The 21,286-nt window shown below is 29.8% G+C and overlaps 2 protein-coding genes across 3 annotated transcripts; one reads left to right on the top strand and one right to left on the bottom strand.

Moving 5' to 3' along the window:
• Positions 1–2,470: 2,470 nt before the first annotated feature.
• On the bottom strand, positions 2,471–8,996 carry LOC114196019 (proteasome assembly chaperone 4). Of its 2 annotated transcripts, XM_028086506.1 has the most exons (7): positions 8,688–8,996; positions 4,904–5,076; positions 4,548–4,730; positions 4,195–4,263; positions 4,035–4,110; positions 3,797–3,861; positions 2,471–2,855 (listed from the first exon to the last, which is right to left on the bottom strand). In XM_028086506.1, the coding sequence occupies exons 3-7, from the start codon at positions 4,713–4,715 to the stop codon at positions 2,775–2,777; spliced, it is 459 nt and encodes a 152-aa protein (XP_027942307.1). In that variant the 5' UTR covers positions 4,716–4,730; positions 4,904–5,076; positions 8,688–8,996; the 3' UTR covers positions 2,471–2,774. The 2 variants fall into 2 exon arrangements, with proteins under 2 accessions (XP_027942307.1, XP_027942306.1); XM_028086505.1 differs by lacking the exon at positions 4,904–5,076 and having other exon boundaries at positions 8,688–8,994.
• Positions 8,997–10,484: 1,488 nt separating this feature from the next.
• Positions 10,485–15,150, top strand: LOC114164442 (probable sugar phosphate/phosphate translocator At3g17430). Its single transcript, XM_028049116.1, has 9 exons — positions 10,485–11,076; positions 11,161–11,268; positions 12,230–12,261; positions 12,349–12,399; positions 13,192–13,253; positions 13,331–13,592; positions 13,984–14,249; positions 14,321–14,415; positions 14,627–15,150. Exons 1-9 carry the CDS (start codon positions 10,993–10,995, stop codon positions 14,816–14,818), a joined length of 1,152 nt encoding a protein of 383 aa, XP_027904917.1. The 5' UTR covers positions 10,485–10,992; the 3' UTR covers positions 14,819–15,150.
• Positions 15,151–21,286: the final 6,136 nt, after the last annotated feature.

Consider the following 21,286-nt stretch of genomic DNA (forward strand, 5'->3'; position numbering starts at 1 on the left):
GGATATCATTCGTTTACTTAAACAATTTTAAAAAAAATTAAGTTGTTTTCTAGTCTGGTATTTTTGTTGGTTATCTGAAAATATCTCTTTGATCCGATATCTGAAAATCTTCTTTAACATAATCTCATATAAAAGATAACTTAAAAAATCTTTGAAGTAATCTTACGTACCCGTCGATTGGTATATATAATAAGAAGAAGATTATAAGTTCATACACAGAGACTAAAAAATTTGTAAAAACATACCACATTTATAAGAAAAAAAAATTACTTGTACTTTATAAAATATCCATCTATATATATATATATATATATTAGGATTTGTAATTTAGAATTTAGAGTCCAGAATATCAAGCTAATTAAAATATCAAAATTTCGTAGTGATTAATAAAAAAGAAAACAACCTTTTATGAAAAAAAAAATCCTTCTCTTAAACGAGATAATAAATAATAAAGTACTTTTTTTGTTCTGACATGGTTGAGAGTGACTATTTTTGTTGATACCTATTGGGCTTTTGATTCCTTTTCAAATAAAGCTTCACGGCACATGGTTTAGGTTTTTGAGGCCCTATTCTTTTGCATACTTCACGCACGTGACTTATTTTTTTAATAGATCTCACTCTCTTCTTCTTTTTCTTTACAAAATTTCCAAAAGTGACAAGTCACAGTCAAATATAATTATGTAATGGCATGACATGTTCCGCTTGTAAAATTTTATTATAACGATTATGACATTACTTCGTTAAAGAAAATAATTTTTTAATGAATTTATCTTACAATCTTAAGAAATAATTTTTAAGTGATTTTTTATTTTTTCATTTTTCTATATTCCAAAACCAATTAAAAGATGTCACTTCACATTGTAAGAAAAAATTATTAAAATTTATTTGTCAAAATATCATAGTTCTTTCCTTAATTTCTTATTGTGAAAGGGGGTAAGGCTCATGAAGGGTGAAACTCATTTATACATATAAGACTCTCACATCTTACAAATTTTTTAGGTAACTAGAGAATTGTTAGAAGTGCGTTTTAAGTCTAACTCAACTTCACAAAACCGGCTTATAAAATGAGGTTTATACTCCACTTATATATTATAAAATTGTTTTATCTCTAATCATGTGGGACTTCCAACGAAAATAGTTAAACTCATTTACAAGAGTTAAAAGATCTAGGTTCCTCAACTAAATTATTTTACATTTGTGTGTGCATGTGTGAGATGTTTTCATCAAATGATGTCGAATAATAAACACATATGTTTCATCAAACATAATTGTTAAGTTGAATGATTTTATCCAACAGAGAACCTACTCCTATAGGTATGTTCTAATACAATCTAAAAGATAAGGTTAGCTATAGAAAGAATGAGTCTAAATAATGCTAAAAATGTTGCTTTAAAGATTTTTGCAGATTGTCCAATTAGATTTTTAATGAGTTTCGTCTGATGATTTTACAAAAATCTCATAAATAGTTTCCTAGAACATTTTGCGAACGCCTAAGAAAAAAAATTGAGTAATAAAGAAAGACAACGAACACTTTAGATTTTATATCAATTCACACCTAACATGGATTACGTAAAATTCTTCCATGCAAAATGCAAAAAGATTCCACTAAATAATAAAATGTTTACAAGTATTTTTCAACGTTACTTGTGAGTATAAATAAAATACAAACTCTCCTTGTCTAGAGTTTTGTTTCACACAAATATGAAGAGTATACAAATTAAGCACTTTCTATTACATGTTCTCTAGCAAATGATGTTTCTTAAACACTATATGCTTCTAAAGAATAAAAGAATACAAGTGTTTGTAAGAATCTTCGTAAATTCTTCATGTGCATAGATAATGTCATAAAAAAAATAAATTGTTATGGTGTAGTACTTATGTGTTGTCCTTGGTGCATAATTTTTCAGAATATATCTTTGACTTTAGACTAACATTTCATTGCTAAGCTCCTTTAATTGAGTTATGCTCCGTTAGTTGAGTAAAATGACATGTTTTATTTGTACAACTATGTTGATTGTAACCGTGAAACTAAAATGATTCTTACAACATTCAGAAAGTAGATTCTGCAAGTGTCAATATGAAAAAAGTTATATAATAATTGGTTGTCAATTAAATGTAATATTTTATCAATGCAATTAAATTATAAATACATAAAAATATCATATAAATGTGCTGAATTGACATTTCAACATGATAATCGTATCAAATACTTAAAATTTAATAATTGACAGATATCAACAAAATTTATCTAATATTTGCTCTCGGACTACGAGGGTTCTAATATTTCTTACATTTTCAATCAACAATAATATATTAGTGAGCTTATCTAAATTGGGTTCCTATCACTTTCATTACCCAATGGGATGATGAAAGGACATTGATGTCATAAAAATGGTCATTAATTTAAAATTGACATCATGGTGAGTAGCAATTGTTCCCTATTGATACAGGTTCAAGAAAAAAAAACGCATTCACTCAAATATGTAGCATCATTTTCATTACCTGCAAGGGTTCTGATATAACAATAATTCGGAATATCTGCTAGAATTTTCGTTTAAGAATCCTATAATGTTTGAAAATCCCAAGTCTTCACATACACTTGCACCTAACATGGAGAGGAGATTCGAGAAAAAACGCCTATTTGTTTAACACTTGTGGTGTCTAGTAAAAATGCTTCTAATCTTCAATAACCCACAAACCATGGCTGCTAAATCAGGTAGAAAAAAACTAGGATAATACAGGTTTGATACGTATAGAAGCCTCTCTAACCCGTGCTACAAAGATGTTCCTCCCGATCTAGACTTGGTGTAGCCCAGACTAATGAGTTTCTGAATCAATATTTTCTCAGCTTCTATCTGCAATCCATGAAAGTTGCAATAAATCAATAAAGGAGAATTTTAAATTGAAGTAATGAAAAGAGTGAATGGCGATGAAAAAATGGGTAAGCCGTCACTACTATAGGATTTCAGGGAGTGTAAGATCAACTTCACACCATTCAAGCAACGGTACAATTTAAAAATCACAAGAACTGGAAAAATTTAAAACCAATCATAAACTACAGGTATTTTATTCCAATCGTGTCATATAGGTAATGCCAAAGCCTAATACCAGGTAACAGCACATGCTAGGCAAAATAGTGTTTTACATTGTTACTCCTAGCAAAGGTAAATTCCGATGGCCCCAAGCAATAACCCTAACTGATAGTACAAACACACACCCTCAGTGACAAATCCAGAAATTTCAGTAGTTTTCACACCAAATTTTAAATTATGGGGACAATTTGTAATTACATATATACATTATATTAAGAAAAAATTAAATGTTTGTTGGGGCAACTGCCCCCAATATTCACCAAGTGGATTTGTCCTCACCCCTCTGTCCCACTGAACTATCCAAGATAAGAGGTTATCTTGTCTTTCCTCTAACAAACTTTCCCTCTTATTTGTTATTTACAAGTTAGTAACCCCCCAAAATAAGGAGTTGATCCAGATAAGTAGGTGACTGACTCACTACAGCTTTACCAGTTCCCTTCTTGTAACTAAATGAATCTAGGAACCTATAAGTGTGTTCAAATTTTTATGTATTAGTAAGTTAATTGTGTAACTGAATATGCAAGAATTGTAAAATGATTATTTATATCCAAGTAGAAAGTTGGAACAACAATATAAATTCTCAGATGTTTTTGAGAGGGCATCACTTTCTTGTTTTGAGAAGTTGGCTGAACATATAGCAATAAGAAAGTCATTGAGAAAGCACAAACATACATAAGTGACAGTGAGTGGGATAGAGACCAGACCTCAAGCATGGGGCTATTTTTTGGAATACTGCAAGCCAAAATTATGTTGAGACCAGTCTTTAACACTGAGAAACAGATAAAGTTAATTCATAAACTAGAATAATATTTTAACTGTCAAACATGACAGAGTGTGTTTGCAAAACCATTCCAACTTCATTGAACGTGAATCCCAATCATGTCTAATTTCTGGAAAGTGAGATTGAGTGTTGAAAAGCAAAATCAAACACACAATAGTTACCTAATCGATGAGCAATGCCAGTCCCTGTGTTATCAGAAAACCCTCCGAGTATGGAAGTGACAGATACTGAATTGTTCTGTGTATCACCATAGATCACAATCCTTGTATAATCTTTCAAAAATTACTCTTATACTGAGCTTAAAGGAATGAGACAACTTACAGGACGAGTGGGAGCTGCTGCATACATGTGTCCCAATTTTGCAGAGTTGTAACCAATCCACACATATATCTACGTTAATTAATTAACCATTCAAATCAGATGAACCTTTGGAAGAGACGAAAAATATCACAGGATTGAAAGATAAGCACCTTCACTATATTTTGCAGCACAAATTACCCTATTAAAATCCCATACTTCAAAATCGTATGCAAGTGAAAATAGGTGTTAGGGCGATTTTGTTCCAAAAGTATACATTTGGGTGAATGACCCAGTTAAAAAAAAAAAAACATTACACCTTATTTTGCTTTTCATTTGAATCTATTGAAACAAGAAGAGAGATTGACGAGGGAAACCTGATTGGGAAAGCGAATTATCTGAAAATGGAGGCTGACATCATTGACAAGCTCAGAAAAGGTAGTAATCTGCAATTGACCCTGTGCCTGTTCCTGAACATGTAGATTACCCTTTTCTTCCTTCAATTTCAACTCTTCAATCCCCTTCTCCAGCCCTCCACAGTCCATTCTTATGACACAAAACTGCAAAACCCCAAACCCAAAACTCAAAAACTACACGCATCTACAAGAACCTTAATCAACAACTTTCATTCAATATATGTTATGAAACATGAATAGAGAATCAAACCCCAATGTGAATCATATCATAACCAGTCACTAAAAGTAAAAGTTTATTATATAATTTGATGGATTACTGCTCGGTTATATACTCGTTGATATTTGATTGCACACAGCTAATATCTACTTCTTCTAGTTTCTTTTCCAATTCTTACACCCTTTCCTCTGTTTCTGAGCCAACAAAATATTCTTCCTCGGAATTAGGAACTGTCTTCAACTTTGACCCTTGAACCTTGAAGGTTGAAGCAACCTTAAAATAATAAAGGAGTGAGAGAAGTCATTAGGTCTCTATGGCGGTCAAGTTTATTTCACATGAATCTTAATTTTAATAATTTATTTTAAGGAATTTTTGGCCATGTTTTGTTCATAATAGTTACTTTTAGGGATGACGAAAAAATTTGTAACAGATATTAAATAAATTTATTTAATGGATATTGTACACCCTGGCGACCAGACTTCTGCCGACCTAGCTGATGCTACTCATTGTGTCGATCTGGGGCAGATAGATCATGAAGTCATCCTGCCTCAGGCCGATCTGAAACCTACCTCGATGTTGGGCCAGTAGACAACCGACCTGTGAGCTAGGCCAAACTACGATCGACCTCGATGTTGGGCCAGCAAATAACCGACCTGTGAGTTGGACCGATCTACGATCGACCTCGATATTGGGCCAGCATACAACCGACCTATGAGCTGGGCCGATCTCGAGCCGAACTGAGAGTATAATTTGCTAGGCCAATATGCGACCAAACTATGCGTTTGGCTGATCTAGGACCGACCTACGTACTAGGCCGATTTCAAGTGAACTAGTGTATTGGGCCGATCTACAACTGACCTATGTGTTGGACCGACTTATGGGGGATATTTTTCCTTCAAACCGCATCACCTTCTCTCTATGTAACGGGCACACAACCACGTTCCCACCAGATTCGGCATCCTCAACAACATTCCACCATCATAGGGTAACCGAACTAAGGACAAGGGGTGACCGATATAAAACAAGCATCATACTGCGAAGAGGGGGTAGACATTTTCGGAGAGAAAAAAAGAGAGAAAGAGAGATATTATTGAGTATCTGGCAAAGAGGCCGAGTTGCGACCAGTGTGCACTTCGGATTCCCCTTTTTGCAAGAACAGATATTAATGCGATGAATTCGAGTATCATGATATCAAACATTAAAGAATTGTTTAGAATTTTATTCTATACATTTTATATTTTCTATAAGACTTATGAAATTAAAATTGATTTTAAAAAGGTTAATCTTTTTAAAACTAATACTTTGGAATACAACTTATTAAAAAAATTTATTTCAGAAGGACCAAATTTATTTACACAAATATTTAGATTATGTTTTAAAATCAATATTTTATGAGTTTATATTTTAAGAATCATTTTAAAATGATTTTATTTAAAATTAAAAAATAAAATGAAAAATATTTGCATACCTGTGTGTATATAAAAATATCAACAGGTAATTTCTTTTAGATACTCGACAAGTAAAAAGGCAAATAACAGGAAAGATTTTTTTTTTAATTTTTAAATTAAAATTCAAAACTTGTGTTTTGCCTCTCTTAACCCATAAACCAACGACTAATATGGTCGGTCTTATGGTGACTTTCAGAATAAAAATTTAACGAAGTAGAAGATGCTTTCCATTTGACATGGTTAGTCTCAAGGACACTCGAATGTTTGTTCTACCCATTTTTTCATTTGATTGTAAGCTTCTTCATTTTTCTCTTATTCCACGCATTTGTCTCTTGGAGACTTGATGATATGTGACTTTAGACAATACTCAATTTCAGTTCAACTTACCCTTTTGCTGAAAGATATTATATAAACATCTCACATAGAATATCTGTATAACAACTATTGGTATATCTTTAATTGCATTGCAAGTAAGTGGTCTCTAATTGTTTGGACTAGTCAAATTATAGCAAAACGATTGACATACCCACGTATACAAGAAACACACTTTTCATTAACAATTACTACAGAATAGATCATAAACTAAAATAATACCACTGGATGCAGGTTCAGACCTAAGCCAATTTGTCAAACATTTATGCAACCAAAAAGGTAAAAGAAAACAAACCGATACTTTTGTTCCTTTTGCAATCAATCAGTTATATAAGTAGGGGAAAATTTTCAGAAAAAATGAAAGTTACAACATGTGAAAAGCTTATATTGCGTATTTAATCAGTATATTTATTCTCAGTAGTCAGTTTTATAACTCACTAGCTCTACTCCTTACTAGAGGGTCCATCTCTCCTAATTTCTAACTCAACTTAATTTTCGTGATGACTGGTTAACAACTGATTAGGCTACAGCTGAGCTCACACAACACAAGCACACTCAATATTTCTACAGCACATGTAAAGTCACGAAATGTAATACATATCCATATTAGTTTTCATCAACGGACTGAAAAATTGTGCCAATGCGACAAAACTTTTGCTTCCTATTTGTCAAAGCTTTATATGTTAACAATCAAAAACTGTTCCAAAGTTGAAGGACAAATCCTAGTTTAACCCCTAACCGGCAAGATATTTCACATGAAAGATGCCAACAAATTTGTGCTGTAAAAAAGTCTTATTTACTGTAGGAGCACTATATAAAATTCAAAACGACCTCGAGTGACTCATATTGACTGCAATGGTAAAATCCTTTTGTACCAATTGAGATGCTTATTGATTTGATGAAGTTTTAAAGTATATTTTGCATTGGAGCAAAGGGAGGTTATCTTAAATTTTGTATCTTGAAACTTTGCTTTTCTCTCAATAGATCTTTTTCACCCGAATGTAAATAATGCTACAACATAGTCTGTCATGATTAATACATTTTCTACTTGCTACTTGATATATGCACAAAATAGACCTCTGAAAGGTTTTTTATTTTTATACAGATTTTATTCATTGACATGAAAATTTAGTATAATAAGAAAAAGGTTATAGTCTTGCTTAGTTCTTGCATATACATTATTTAATCTGCAATATGTTGCAAAGACATTATTGATTACAGATCTGATTAACCAAATAACTAATTTGGCTCAAATTGGCTGCAATCATGTGTAAAACTTCCTGGTTAAAAGAATATACGGTTCAAAGAAATGAAGGCAATCTGTAATTCTAAACTTCCTTCTAAGGTCTAAACTACACTTGGACAAATTTACTTTTTAGGTTAAATGGTCTAAAACAGCTCTCACTTGGACAAATTTACTTTTTAGGTTAAATGGTCTAAAACAGCTCTCTCTCTTAATGTGTTGGGTAGATCCAATTTGGAAACTGTGCTTCTTGACTTATTCCACCATTCCTTAAAAGTGAACTTCTTGGCATTTTAGTCGAGTATTGGGCTTGTCCTAGCCTGTAGGATCAGTTTCTACATATATCTTCCGCTATCATTCTTGCCTCACTCCCACATTTCAGATGACTTATAAGAATACAAATACACCAAACCAGGAAATTACTTGAAAACATTTTCCAAATCAGTTAATGCTTCCGCTGTCATATGTCAACCAACCAATCAATTTGGTATTAACAATAACAAAGAAGAAAACAAAAATCTGGTTCCGCAATCCATACTCAACCCTTTCTTTCCTGCTATCCAGCTCAACCCTCCCTCTCTCTCTTGCTATCCAGCTCAACCAAATCAACCCACTCAAAACCCAAGTTAATGAAGGACACGAACAAGGTACAAAAGCCAAATATTTCCTGGTTCCTATCAGAAGAAAATAAAATCCTGAAACTCTAATTGTGGGATAATCTAACCCTAAACCCTCCGCGAATCCATAAACCCTAAAACTACACTACATCAGACACAAATATTAACCCACTTAACATATTTCAGACACAAAATATTGCATACCTTAATCTCAAACAGCCAAGATCATAACGCTCCGCCAATGTTTTAGCACACGATAAAATGACTAATGCCCACCGACGCCGACAACCGAGCACGGCCACCACCGAACCACCACTGTAACGACGACAGACCGACGGAAACGGGAATAATTTCCTCAAGAACGCTGTTTTTGTTTGACTAATGTTTTATCCGCATTTCCATATACCGTTCTGATTAGGGTTTTCTCTTCTCTCCTCTGCGAAGATTGTTCTGCAATAAACCCTTTGCAACAGTAATTTCTTAACTCAATTTGTTTGCTGGCTGCAGTAATTCTTTAGAAATCTATTCTTCAAATTTTAAATCGGTACAAATAAATTAACTTGTTTATTAATTTTAATATACCACTTGTTAATAATTTAATTTTTAAATTAATAGTTAAAATTACAATTTCACATTGATTATTTACTTATTGAAAGACTATTCACTCATAGGTTCTTCTCACCTTTTATAGAGATAATTTTGAAGCTTAGTTTATAAATAGAAATTTCTATGGAGGAAGTCAGGTTAAATATTTTTTCTCATACATTTAACTAAAAGTTAGAATTAATTTATTTTTAAAATTTTAAATTAATTTAATTTTTCATTTATAAATATATAAATTCAATTATTTTAATTAAATTTTATTGAATTTATTTAATACTGACCTATTTTAGCTAACTAAATTATAAATATTATAATAAAATTGATAAAGTTTAAATATTATAAAAAAAATTTGTGACATACATAAATAACTTAAACAAGTAAAATAAACTAGATGCTGAAATAGAAAATGGTAAAGATAATAATTGTTGTTTACTCTTGGTTTTTCGATAAGAACGTCTTGATTATATATGTTATCTTTTTAGTTTACCGAGTTTTTACAATATTGAATTAATTATTTATAATCTATAACAATATATAAAAGGATTCTTTATTTTGTGTTAACATTTCAAAATATCGATTTTATCCTTTAAATATAATAATTTATTAAATTTTTAAAAATTGACCATTATTTTTACAGATTTTTTCTAAAATAGATTATCTCTCATTATTCTCTTTTTTCTTTATTTTTTAATGATTATTCTGTCATCTGTTCTAATATATTTTATTTTATTTTCAATAAATATAATTTTATTTTATATATTAACTTAATAACATTACAATATTATAATCTACTGATATATATAAAGGAGATGTTTTTTCACATTTCAAAATACTAATTTTATTCTTTAAATATAATAATTTATTAAATTTTTAAAAATTGATTATTACTTTTAAATCTTTTTTATTAAATCGATTATCTTTACTTCTTCTCTTATTATTTATTTATCAACGATTATTCTTTCATCTATTATATATTTCATTTCATTTTTAATAAATATAATTTTAATTTATATATTAATTTAATTATATTATAATATTATTATCTATTAATATAATATTATATATATTTAAAAAATTACATACAGCGTGTGTTTATGCTAGTAAAATTATAAATATTATATGTTATTTAAATTACTGTTTCTTTAAATTAATATTGCCATGATAAGTTTCTACGAATATTGGGGAATGGGATATGTTAAGTTTCTATGTATACCCCTTTATACCATTACATAATTGATATCTATTACACATAACGGAAATAAGAAATGGTATTTTTTCATATTAAAAAAATGACGGTGAAATAAAATCAGAAAATAGAAGAGAGAAGAAATAAAAAAATGAGTAAATTTATATTATTTTTCTTTCTACCTCCCTTGCCTCCATAGCCCAAAGAATGGGTGGGGTTTTCAGTTCACATCACCATAGTTTTTCTTTTGAGAAAATGGAAAGTAAAATGGTTCAGAGAAAAGCAGCATAATACTAAAGAGGGAAGAGAGATGCACATGGCACGAAGAAGCTCCCATTAATGACTCACTTGTTTCCAAAGTGGTAACTTTCTTCAGCCACTTCCCAATTACCTATTCCGTTCACACCCCAATCCATTTCCTCTCACATTTCCAACATCCCTATTTGCAATTTGCAATATTTCTTCTCCTCCTCCTATATTATATAATATATCTATATTCTCTCAACTGGGTACCCTCTCACCATTCTCTTTTCCCTTTGAGGGTACCCCAGAAACAGATCCGATCCAAATCCTTCTCATTCTCCATTAAAGCTCAATTTTTTACCGTTATTACTGATTATTGGTATCTGGGTTTCGCTCTAAGTGCCGTTTGGAACATGCCATCGCACAGTGCTTAGTGTCGAACCCCTTTTTCCCCTTTGTCCAAACCCAGCAAATAAAATGATTAACAAACCGCTTTTTCTTACATATGTCTACTTGTTCATCTACATCTTGCTCTCATCCGGCGTCATTTTGTACAACAAGGTACTTGCTACCACTTGGCCATGGTTTAAGAAAAGAAAGATGGTTGTTAACTAATGCTATTTTTTTTTTTTTTGGTTTTGTTAGTGGGTTTTGTCGCCGAAATACTTTAACTTTCCCCTTCCCATAACGCTCACAATGATTCACATGGCATTCTCTGGGGCAGTCGCATTTTTCCTTGTTCGGGTCTTTAAGGTAACCCTTCTTTTTCTACTAAAATCTTCGTTTGTTTCGGTTATTAATGATTAGTTTGTTTTGTGATTGATGTTGCTGATTTGTAAACTTGCACCACGTCCTCGTCATCTTTGTCTAGGTGGCATGTCATACCATAACATAACCTTTGTCAGTACTACTAATCACTTGAAGATGATTGAGATGGGTGTGTTGTTGGGTTAGCATTGTGTATAGTGGACTCTTTATGTGGTCCTCTTCACACCGGGTTAATTTAATTGCATGAACTAATTAGTTCCTAGTTAAATACTATGGCTATTACCTGCTTTTAGCTTAGAGTTGATAGATTTCGGTGAAGAATGGAGTGATTGCTGACTTACATTAGCAACCAGAGATTGTAAGTTGGAACCCATTTGAAATTGAGATTCTGCTTTTGAGATCTAACTCATCAGTTGAATATATTCGTTTAGTAAGGAGGAAGATCCTAAATAAGTGATCCTGATTGATTACATGATTTGAACGACAGTTCTTGAAGCTGAGTTTGCTCATATACTGGTCAACATTGTTGTTGCTGTCAAAAGTTAAAATTTTAGCTTCTTTTGGAATATATTGCAGCTAACAGTGAGACATCCTACATTAAGTACAAGTTGGTACATGTAATGTATTGTTTCTTTAAATGTGATTCCACGATGTTATGTGCAACTTATGACAAGCAATAGGAAGCAAATGAATGGTATGGTACAGAAGAGAATGTTATGAATTTGAGGGGTAGTTCATATGGCCTTTCTGATTTCTCTTTTACATATCTCTGCACATACACACATTTTTTTCTTTCACTAGGATTTTGTACTCTACATACAATATAAAGCCTACCCTCTATGCTTGAACATTTTTTTCCATCTATCATCCCTAAGCTTGATTATGTTTCGTCATCTTATTATTGGGTTGCTATCCTGATCTATACTCCTTTGTTTTATTATTGCAGATTGTGTCTCCTGTCAAAATGACATTTGAAATGTGAGTGTGCCATTGATTTAAATCCTTCTAGAGCTATATTTGTCCTTAGTATATCTTCTTTCTAAAACAAAGTTCCTTCTGTGGCAGCTACGCAACTTGTGTGGTACCAATAAGTGCTTTCTTTGCATCTAGTCTTTGGTAAGCACTGCAACATGAGCTAACTGTACTTTTTTCTGTACATAACTTGTTCACTTATTTCTTAATTGCGCTTAATTTGACCTTGTTTGATTATTGATCTCTCTCTTTAACATTCAGTTTTGAGGCGTTAACTTGGTTAGGCATGTTGATGTAAGATCCAGTAACATCTGAAGCCTCTCATTATTAAATTAATTACATCTGAAATTTGTTAAGTCGAGCGTGGTTCATTAAATTTGTTTATGCTAGAATGAATGTTGATGGTTTGAATAGGCGTAAGCAGTCAAGCTTGAATGCTGGAAGTTTGCCCATGGAAACGCCATCCAGGGATAATTCTACGTTTAATATTGTCATCTTTGTAAACTGTTTTCTCAATATCCCATAGTAATGTTCTATATATTGGAGTTCTTATTCCAGCATTCACTATACAAATCTGTTTAGATTGATACTTTTAGTTTGAAGTTCAATGTTCTTTGAGTACCAACCCTCCTCAGAGAATATAGTATAATGAGGTTTATCGTTGGTTGCCTAAAATTATTTTGCATTCTATACTGAATGAAAGGCCAGTTAGATAACAGAGAATATTGTTCATTTTTGGTAATACATATAATTCAAATTTCAAACGATGATGTTTCTTTGATATTATGATGCACCTTTTGTATAGTGCTAAAAGTGAAGGATTACTTTGGTATCAAGTACCATTCTCTTTTTGATTTTTAACATGCTTCCTATATTAATAGTTTTGAAGAAATAACTATTTACACAAGCAATATGTAATTTCTTTTGGTACTACAGGTTTGGTAACACTGCCTACTTGCACATCTCCGTGGCTTTTATCCAGATGCTCAAAGCTCTGAGTATGTTCTTTTAAATTTCAAGTGTTTCCCTTTCCATCTTAGCTCAATTTCCTTAATTCAAAATCTTGACATTTCAGTGCCGGTGGCAACTTTCCTTATGGCTGTTTTGTGCGGAATTGACAAAGCAAGGTGTGATGTGTTCTTGAACATGTTGCTGGTCAGTGTTGGAGTTGTCATTTCCTCCTATGGGGAAATTCATTTTAATACAGTTGGTACAGTTTACCAGGTCACAGGCATCTTTGCAGAAGCTTTAAGACTGGTCTTAACACAAGTCCTTCTGCAGAAAAAGGGGTTGACTTTAAATCCTATTACAAGCTTATATTACATAGCTCCCTGCAGGTATTTATCATCATATTCTGTAAGCCACATCACTGAATTCCATACAACTGTTGTACTACTGAAACCAAACAGAAAATATGGCAATTAATCTGTTACTAATGAATAGTAACATAATTGATTCATGATCATCTGGATTTAATATCCAAATATTTAAATTGCACAATTTTTTTGCAATATAGACTTCACATATGCACATGTATAGGTAATCAGTAGCCTATTATTGAGTGTTCTTAGCTTTTCTAATTATGCAGTTCATGACATAAATCTTGTTTATTGCCAAACTTTTTGGCTCAAACAAATAAGCGATGTCATTTGGGGTCTCAATGCATGCTTATCATCAAACTCTGCATGCCATGTGTGTTGCTAACTTCTTTTACTCTGTTATATGCAGTTTTGTGTTTCTCTTTGTGCCCTGGTACCTATTGGAGAAGCCAGTAATGGAAGTTTCCCAGATTCAGTTTAATTTCTGGATCTTCTTTTCCAATGCTATATGTGCACTAGCCTTGAACTTCTCAATTTTCTTAGTCATTGGTAGAACTGGTGCTGTAACCATCCGGGTTGCTGGTGTGCTTAAAGACTGGATATTGATAGCTCTTTCCACTGTTATATTCCCAGAATCTACAATAACTGGGTTGAACATAATTGGTTATGCAATTGGTAAGTTTTGTTTGGATCATAATATTCTTCAATTACCCCCTCATCCTTACCCTTTCATATTTCTCCTGCAGCACTATGTGGAGTTGTGATGTACAACTACATAAAGGTTAGAGATGTAAGGGCCTCTCAATTGCCTGCTGAAACTATTCCAGATCGGATCACAAAGGTCTCAAATCCTTCTATCTTCTTTCAACATTTAACTAGTATATTTTAAATGTATAATCCTACTAAGGCAATGCTAAACTAACACTTGTTTATTACAAAGGTGTCAACATTTTGCTGGTGTAAGTTAGATGCATAATCCTACTAAAGCAATGCTAAACTAAGATTTGTATAATGTTGATTAAGTTCTTGAGTAAATTCTTTGTGACATGCAGGAGTGGAAATTCGAGAAGAAGTCATCTGATATTTATATGCCAGATAACATTGATGAGAATGAGGGAAGCAGTGGAGGTAATGGAAGTGCATCTGATATGAAAATTGATGAAGAAACACCACTTGTTTCATCATCAAGGTTATCTCATATTGGACGTACGCAGTTAACCAACCAATATGCAATAGGAAAGTGAAAACTGAAATAGAAGATTATATATACGAGAGTACCCTTTTGGAGAAAGAACTAGGAAGGGGAATGCATCTCTGTTCCTCATTCTTTTTAGGCAATAGGTTTCATAATTAAATCATATGCTTGTTATTTGTAATTACTTGCCTGTGTAGAATTCATCATCTCTGATTTACCATTCTGAATCATGGTTTTTGACAATATAGATAAGGGAACAAATTGCTACTTCTTGTTTGATAGCTTTTTATGTTAAATTTTTCAAAATTAAGCTTTGTTTGGATTACTTTTATTGATCAATTACATTGCAATGAAAAATGATATTCATGGTGCCTTTATGTATACTTTGTAACCCTTGGTTTTACTTGAAGATTTTGTGGGAAGAATGAACAAGCTTTCTACTAATTTAAAGTATAAGAGAGAAGGGAAATTGAGCTTCCAATGAATTTGTAGAATCAAAGCTTTTGGTACACTTATGAGCATGTGTAATTTATGTATGAAATTTCTTTATTATATTGTTTATGAATAACTAAATAAAATGAGAATAGTTGAAATAATATATTTATTCACAAAGACTTGTGAGAATGTTAACCACAAAGTTGAATTACTCTTGTTTCATTTTCTTAACTGATATTGTTTTACACTTTTAATATATATATATATATATATATATATATATATATATATATATATATATATTTCAGAATGTTAAAAACACAGTTTTAAGAGTATTTTCTTAGGAGATATTTCATCTAAATATTTTTGTAATAATAAAAAAATGGAAGAATGACGTCAAATAGTGAAATTTATTTTAATTTACTTGGAGGAAAAATTTTATTAACAGAAGAGGTTATGGGAGTGAAATATGTAAATGATTAGAAAAAGTTAAAAGTAATTTTTAGAAGAATGATAAATATGTTATTCTAAGTAAAAGAAACAAAAAGGAAGTGTAGTAAAGAAGGGATGTGTAAATAGTAGGAGGTTTGAAATAAGGGCCCTGTTTTATGGTCCACATTGGAGGCTATTGGGCTATTAAAGCTTTTGCAAAGTATATTGAAATATTCAGATCTAAGTTTCTTTTGCAATGTATCATCCATCATCTTCCTAACTTACCATAACTCTAACTAGATAAGTTAGATAAGTTTACATTTTTATCGCGCATAGATAATAACCAATAACTTTCATCATAAAAAAATTTAATAATAACTTGTGAGAAATCTTCTTCCATTTTACAAATTTCGTAACAAAGATGTCTCTCATATCATTGTTAAAACTTTTAATGTCTTCAAAGATATAAGATATACGTTATATATATATATATATATATATATATATATATATATATATATATATATATATATATATATATATATATATATATTTTATTCATTTACAATATTCTAACCATAAACGTAATAAATATTAAATATTTACATATTCTAACAATCATACAAGTAAACATTTTTCTATGTATATTTTTTGAAATGAAAAAAATCAAATACCTCCTTTAGTTTTATTGAGGTTGAAACTTCATCCAAGGAAGCAACATACGGACATAGATAAATAGTATTTAATGGAACTTCTAAGAAACCTCCAATTCGTTCTAAACTCATCCTTATGAAATTTGGGTCAACATCAGAACATATTAGAAAAATAGTCAAAAATATATTTTCACAAGTCCAAATTTTAAGTGTGGATAAACTTTTTTTTGACATACATAAGTTATTTTTCTATTAGTATATTTTGAAGAAAAAAAAAACATAACAAGAACATTTAAAACACAGGAAATAATCCAAATTTATATTTTCAGATCTTGTGATAAAGATGAAATATTTATTTCCATTTGAAAAGATAAGATGAAGTAAATAAAATAGAAAAGTAGATTTAGACACAATTATGATTAGTATAGAAATGAAGAACAAAATGACCTGAATGCTACGCCATTAACTCCCCTAAGCAAGCACAACCTCAAAAGACAAAGCTGTTTCACCAACCCGAACCAATTCCTTAACACTGCCATCAAACCATATTCTTAACGTTCAATAAAACTTCTTTAACATTTCTGTACTCAATTTTTAAAGTACACTGATACTAATGTATTAAAAAAATTATTTTATATATATATATATATATTTTTTTTTTTGAAGAGATAGCAGAAATAATATAAAAAAAATCAAATTCTGTAATGAATGAGGCTCATTAAAATGGAAGTGAGATTAGGGCACAGCATTACTCATGTATTCCCTATAGGGCCTCACCCTCCACACCACAAGATTCTCCTTGTCCATGGCTAAAGAACAAATCTTTTAGTACCCACTTTTTTTATTCATATAAAATCTATGCTGCTGCACCACATAATCCAAACATGAAAAAGAAAAAAAATCTTAATCAAATAACAACTATAATAAACAAAGCTATCATGGGTCCCAATAGGGTGTTGTGAATGAAGACTTAGGACATTGGAGGACCCTTTAAGAGAGGGTAAAGATCATGAAGGACAACTAAGAGGTACAAATTCAATGTTACTTCTTTTTTATTATTTTTTTTTCTTTAGTTAAAAATGATTAAGAGATGTATAAATTATGCTTCTATGATGTGTAACTCGTGTTTAACACTAATAAATCATGAATATTATTTTTAATATAAAATATTAAAATAATATATTTATATTTTTTTATATAATAACTATTTTTTTTTAAATACGTTATAGTTCCTATACTTGAATACGCAATTAAAATTTGTTTCTAACTTATATTTTTTTTATACTTTTATCTTCAAATTTTAAAAATTAATAATATAATCATTTTAAATAATTTAAAGTAAAGCATATCAAATAGTATAAATAATCCAAATGTTAATCTAACATTCTATTTAACACGACAACAAAATTTAAAGTTGTTAAGTGAAAGTAATTATAATTATTTATTTTTTAAGTTTGAGACTAAATTATATCAAAATTTAAAATAATATACGAATTTTAATTTCACGTAAAAATTTAAAAACTAATATTTAACTTATTTTGTTTTATTGAATATAAATTTAAATTCATTTTTAAATTCCTAACATTCAAAAGTCCCTATTTTTTTATCCAAACGTTTTATAACCTAACTTTTTTATGAAATCCAACTATAGGAAGCAAATGTGGATCACAAGTTGACTTATTTACTTTCATGTAAAAACTTATTTGAAAGTTGTCGGCAGAAGACATGGTTGGACAATTGTTTACTTTATATTTGAGAATTGAGATATGGTATCACCAACACCAATGTTTTCATGTTTGATTAGTTACCCAATATGTGGTATAGAATATAGAAGAAAGAATCTAGACAGAAATCGGAAAAGAAAAACTATTTTTTTTAATCATGTTTATTTATACCTCGTTTTTTGGATAACTATTTTTTGTAAAAGTTACTTTTAGTGAAATCTCTTTTTCATCCATAAAATGTTGTGCATGTTTCATATATGTAAATAAAGATTGAAACTTAACACATAGCTAAAAGGCACGATCTAATTAAAACACGTTGCCCGATATATATATATATATATATATATATATATATATATATATATATATATATATATATATATATATATATATATATATATATGGTTAAATATATTTTTTGTCCTTAACATTTAGTTAATTTTGGAATTAGTCCATTTTGAAACTTTGAATCAATTTAATTCTTTGTTTTTTGAAATATGTGAATTTAATATTTTGAATCAAATTTTGTTAAATTTATTTGACATTTCAAGCGCGTTTCACAATCGTATTTGATTTAATATTAAAACAAAAATGTGTCAAACAGCTCAAATACAATCTTGAAATGCGTACGAAACATCAAATAGACCTAACAAAATTTGATTAAAATGACTAAATCCACGTATTTTGAAAGATGAAGGACTGAATTAGTCCATAATTTCGAAATAAACTAATTTCAAATTTCACTAAAAATTAAGGGATAAAAACATATTTAATATATATATATATATATAATATATATATATATATATATATATATATATATATATATTATTCTAATCTATTATTAATTATGTAATTGCAAAGCAATTTTAATACAGAAAATGACTAAAGTGATGGTAGCTAGGCTTAAAATTATATTATAGTTACTGAATTTATTTTTCGTTTTGAAAATAAATCTTTCTCTTTTTTTTTCATAAGAAACAAAATTTTATCTTGTTTCCACACCATGAATGAAAAAAAAATTGAATGTAAATTCATTATGTAAAAATGGGTGTTTTTATTTTTTTAATTTTAGATCCTTGAAATTAAAATAGTTACACCCTGAAGTATTGGAGAAGCTGTTCTTAAGCATAATTATGGCAATGCAATAAGAAAATGTGAAAGAATTATAGCTGAAACGTGAAGCAAGGTAACAATTGAGAGTGCAGAGTTACACGTCTTGCTGAGTCATGTTTGGATAGGGATATGTGGCAGAGAAATTTAAAACCATTTCATTTAAGCACTTTTTATGACGTATTTCATTTAAGCACCTTTTTGTGACGTGCTTATCTTGGACCATAATAACTTTCCTTAAAGAAGGAACACAGGACCACATAGCCACAACACACTGTCATACCAACTTATATGCAACCATGGCTCTTTCATCCCAATCATTGCTTCTCACACTGCTTCTCTTATAGATGTCCAAGAAGCACACACATCAATTTTGTTAAATCTAATCCAAATTCTCAAAAGACGGTAGATGCTATTTAACATTTGAGGTTGGATTTATTATATACATGTCGACTAAAAATAATAACAATTTTCGATATATATAAATAAGATGCAAATCTTATTTTATAAATCAGTTTTGTGGGATTGAGTTATGCTTAAAATTCACTTCTAATATAGTATTAGAGATAAAATAAAGTATATTCTAATGAAACTTTTTGGACATTATGTTCTACCCGCTATCTTTGACTGATATCGGACCACTCATTTCTGAACTCACGCACTAGATGTATATATTTCGACGTGAGAAGGGTGTGTCGGAAGTCCTACATCGACTAGAGATAAAGACAATTCTCGATATATAAGTGGGAGTGCAAATCTCACCTTATAGACCGTTTTTGTGAAATTGAGTTAGGCTTAAAACTCAATTCTAATAATATCTATTATCGAATTGTTATTAAATCACTTTCAAATGTTTTATCAAATTTAGGTTTGAACTCAGCTTAAAATAATTTCAGAGTTTGTTTTAGAATTATTAGACATTGTCACTTCCCTACTTCCCTGTTATTATTCATGTACCAAATGTAATAGGGTTGAATAGAATGTGTACTAGGATTAGAAAAGATTTCTAAGAAGTTAAATAGCATACTCTTTTATTAATTCTTTTAAGAGTTAAATTTGTTTTTCCCTTTAAATTATTATAGAAAAATGTGTTTTGTCTCTGAACTAAATTATGAAATATTTCGTTTTTTTTTTTTACTTTAGGAAACTTGTATAATACATCTTCTATAATAAAGAATATATATATATATATATATATATATATATATATATTTATTTATTTATATGTGTATGAGAGACAAATTAAGTTTCACAATAGACCATAATATATCATCTAGATGACATTTGTTAGGAATAATATTTAATAAGACTTTCATGGAATGCATAGAATAAATATTATTTTTTACCAAGAAAGAATAATATATATATATATACATATAAAAGAAACATTTGAGGTGTCTTAATTCATATACAAAAATAATACGACTTAAATAAAATTGTGCTAATTCATACACAGAAAACAATTCTTGCATTAGATACATAAACGAACATAAAACCAACAAATAAAAAAGTACTCAACAAAGTCGCATACAAGCATAAACTCAAAGATACTTTATAATTTAATTTATGATGAAACAAAGATTTTTATAATAATTTGAGGATAAAAAACATATTTAGCATTTTTTAAAGTGTTAGAATTTAGATTGGTTGACAAGTTTAATCATACTTAGAATTTAAAGTAAAAAATTATATATTTTTTGTTTCCATTGGATATGAAATTTGTTTTTCATTTTTATTATAGTTATTTTAATATGTTTTCACCCTTTCATATGTTGTCTAATAATTTAATCTCAAAAATTAAAAAATTGTTCAAATGAAATCAAGAACCAAAGAAAATAAAATAAAAAATAAGTATTTTATGTCACTTAATAAACTAAAAATGATTTACTAATTTAAAAGGGAATAAAGAAAAAGTAATATATGCATACTCATCTCTATCTTCTAATCTATTAAAAAGAAAAATATTGCTCATACCTACATATTTGATTTGTCAGTACATATAAATGTATTTATTATCCTAGTTTACCCCTAAATTATAAAGACATTATATAATATCTATCAATTTTTATATTATTTATAAATCTTAACTAATAAATATAAAATAGTATATTAACAATAGATATTCCTACAATTTTTGGCATGTGGATAGAGTTTTTTGTT

Source organism: Vigna unguiculata, chromosome 9, assembly GCF_004118075.2.
Source record: "Vigna unguiculata cultivar IT97K-499-35 chromosome 9, ASM411807v1, whole genome shotgun sequence".
In the NCBI taxonomy this organism is placed as follows: Eukaryota; Viridiplantae; Streptophyta; class Magnoliopsida; order Fabales; family Fabaceae; genus Vigna; species Vigna unguiculata.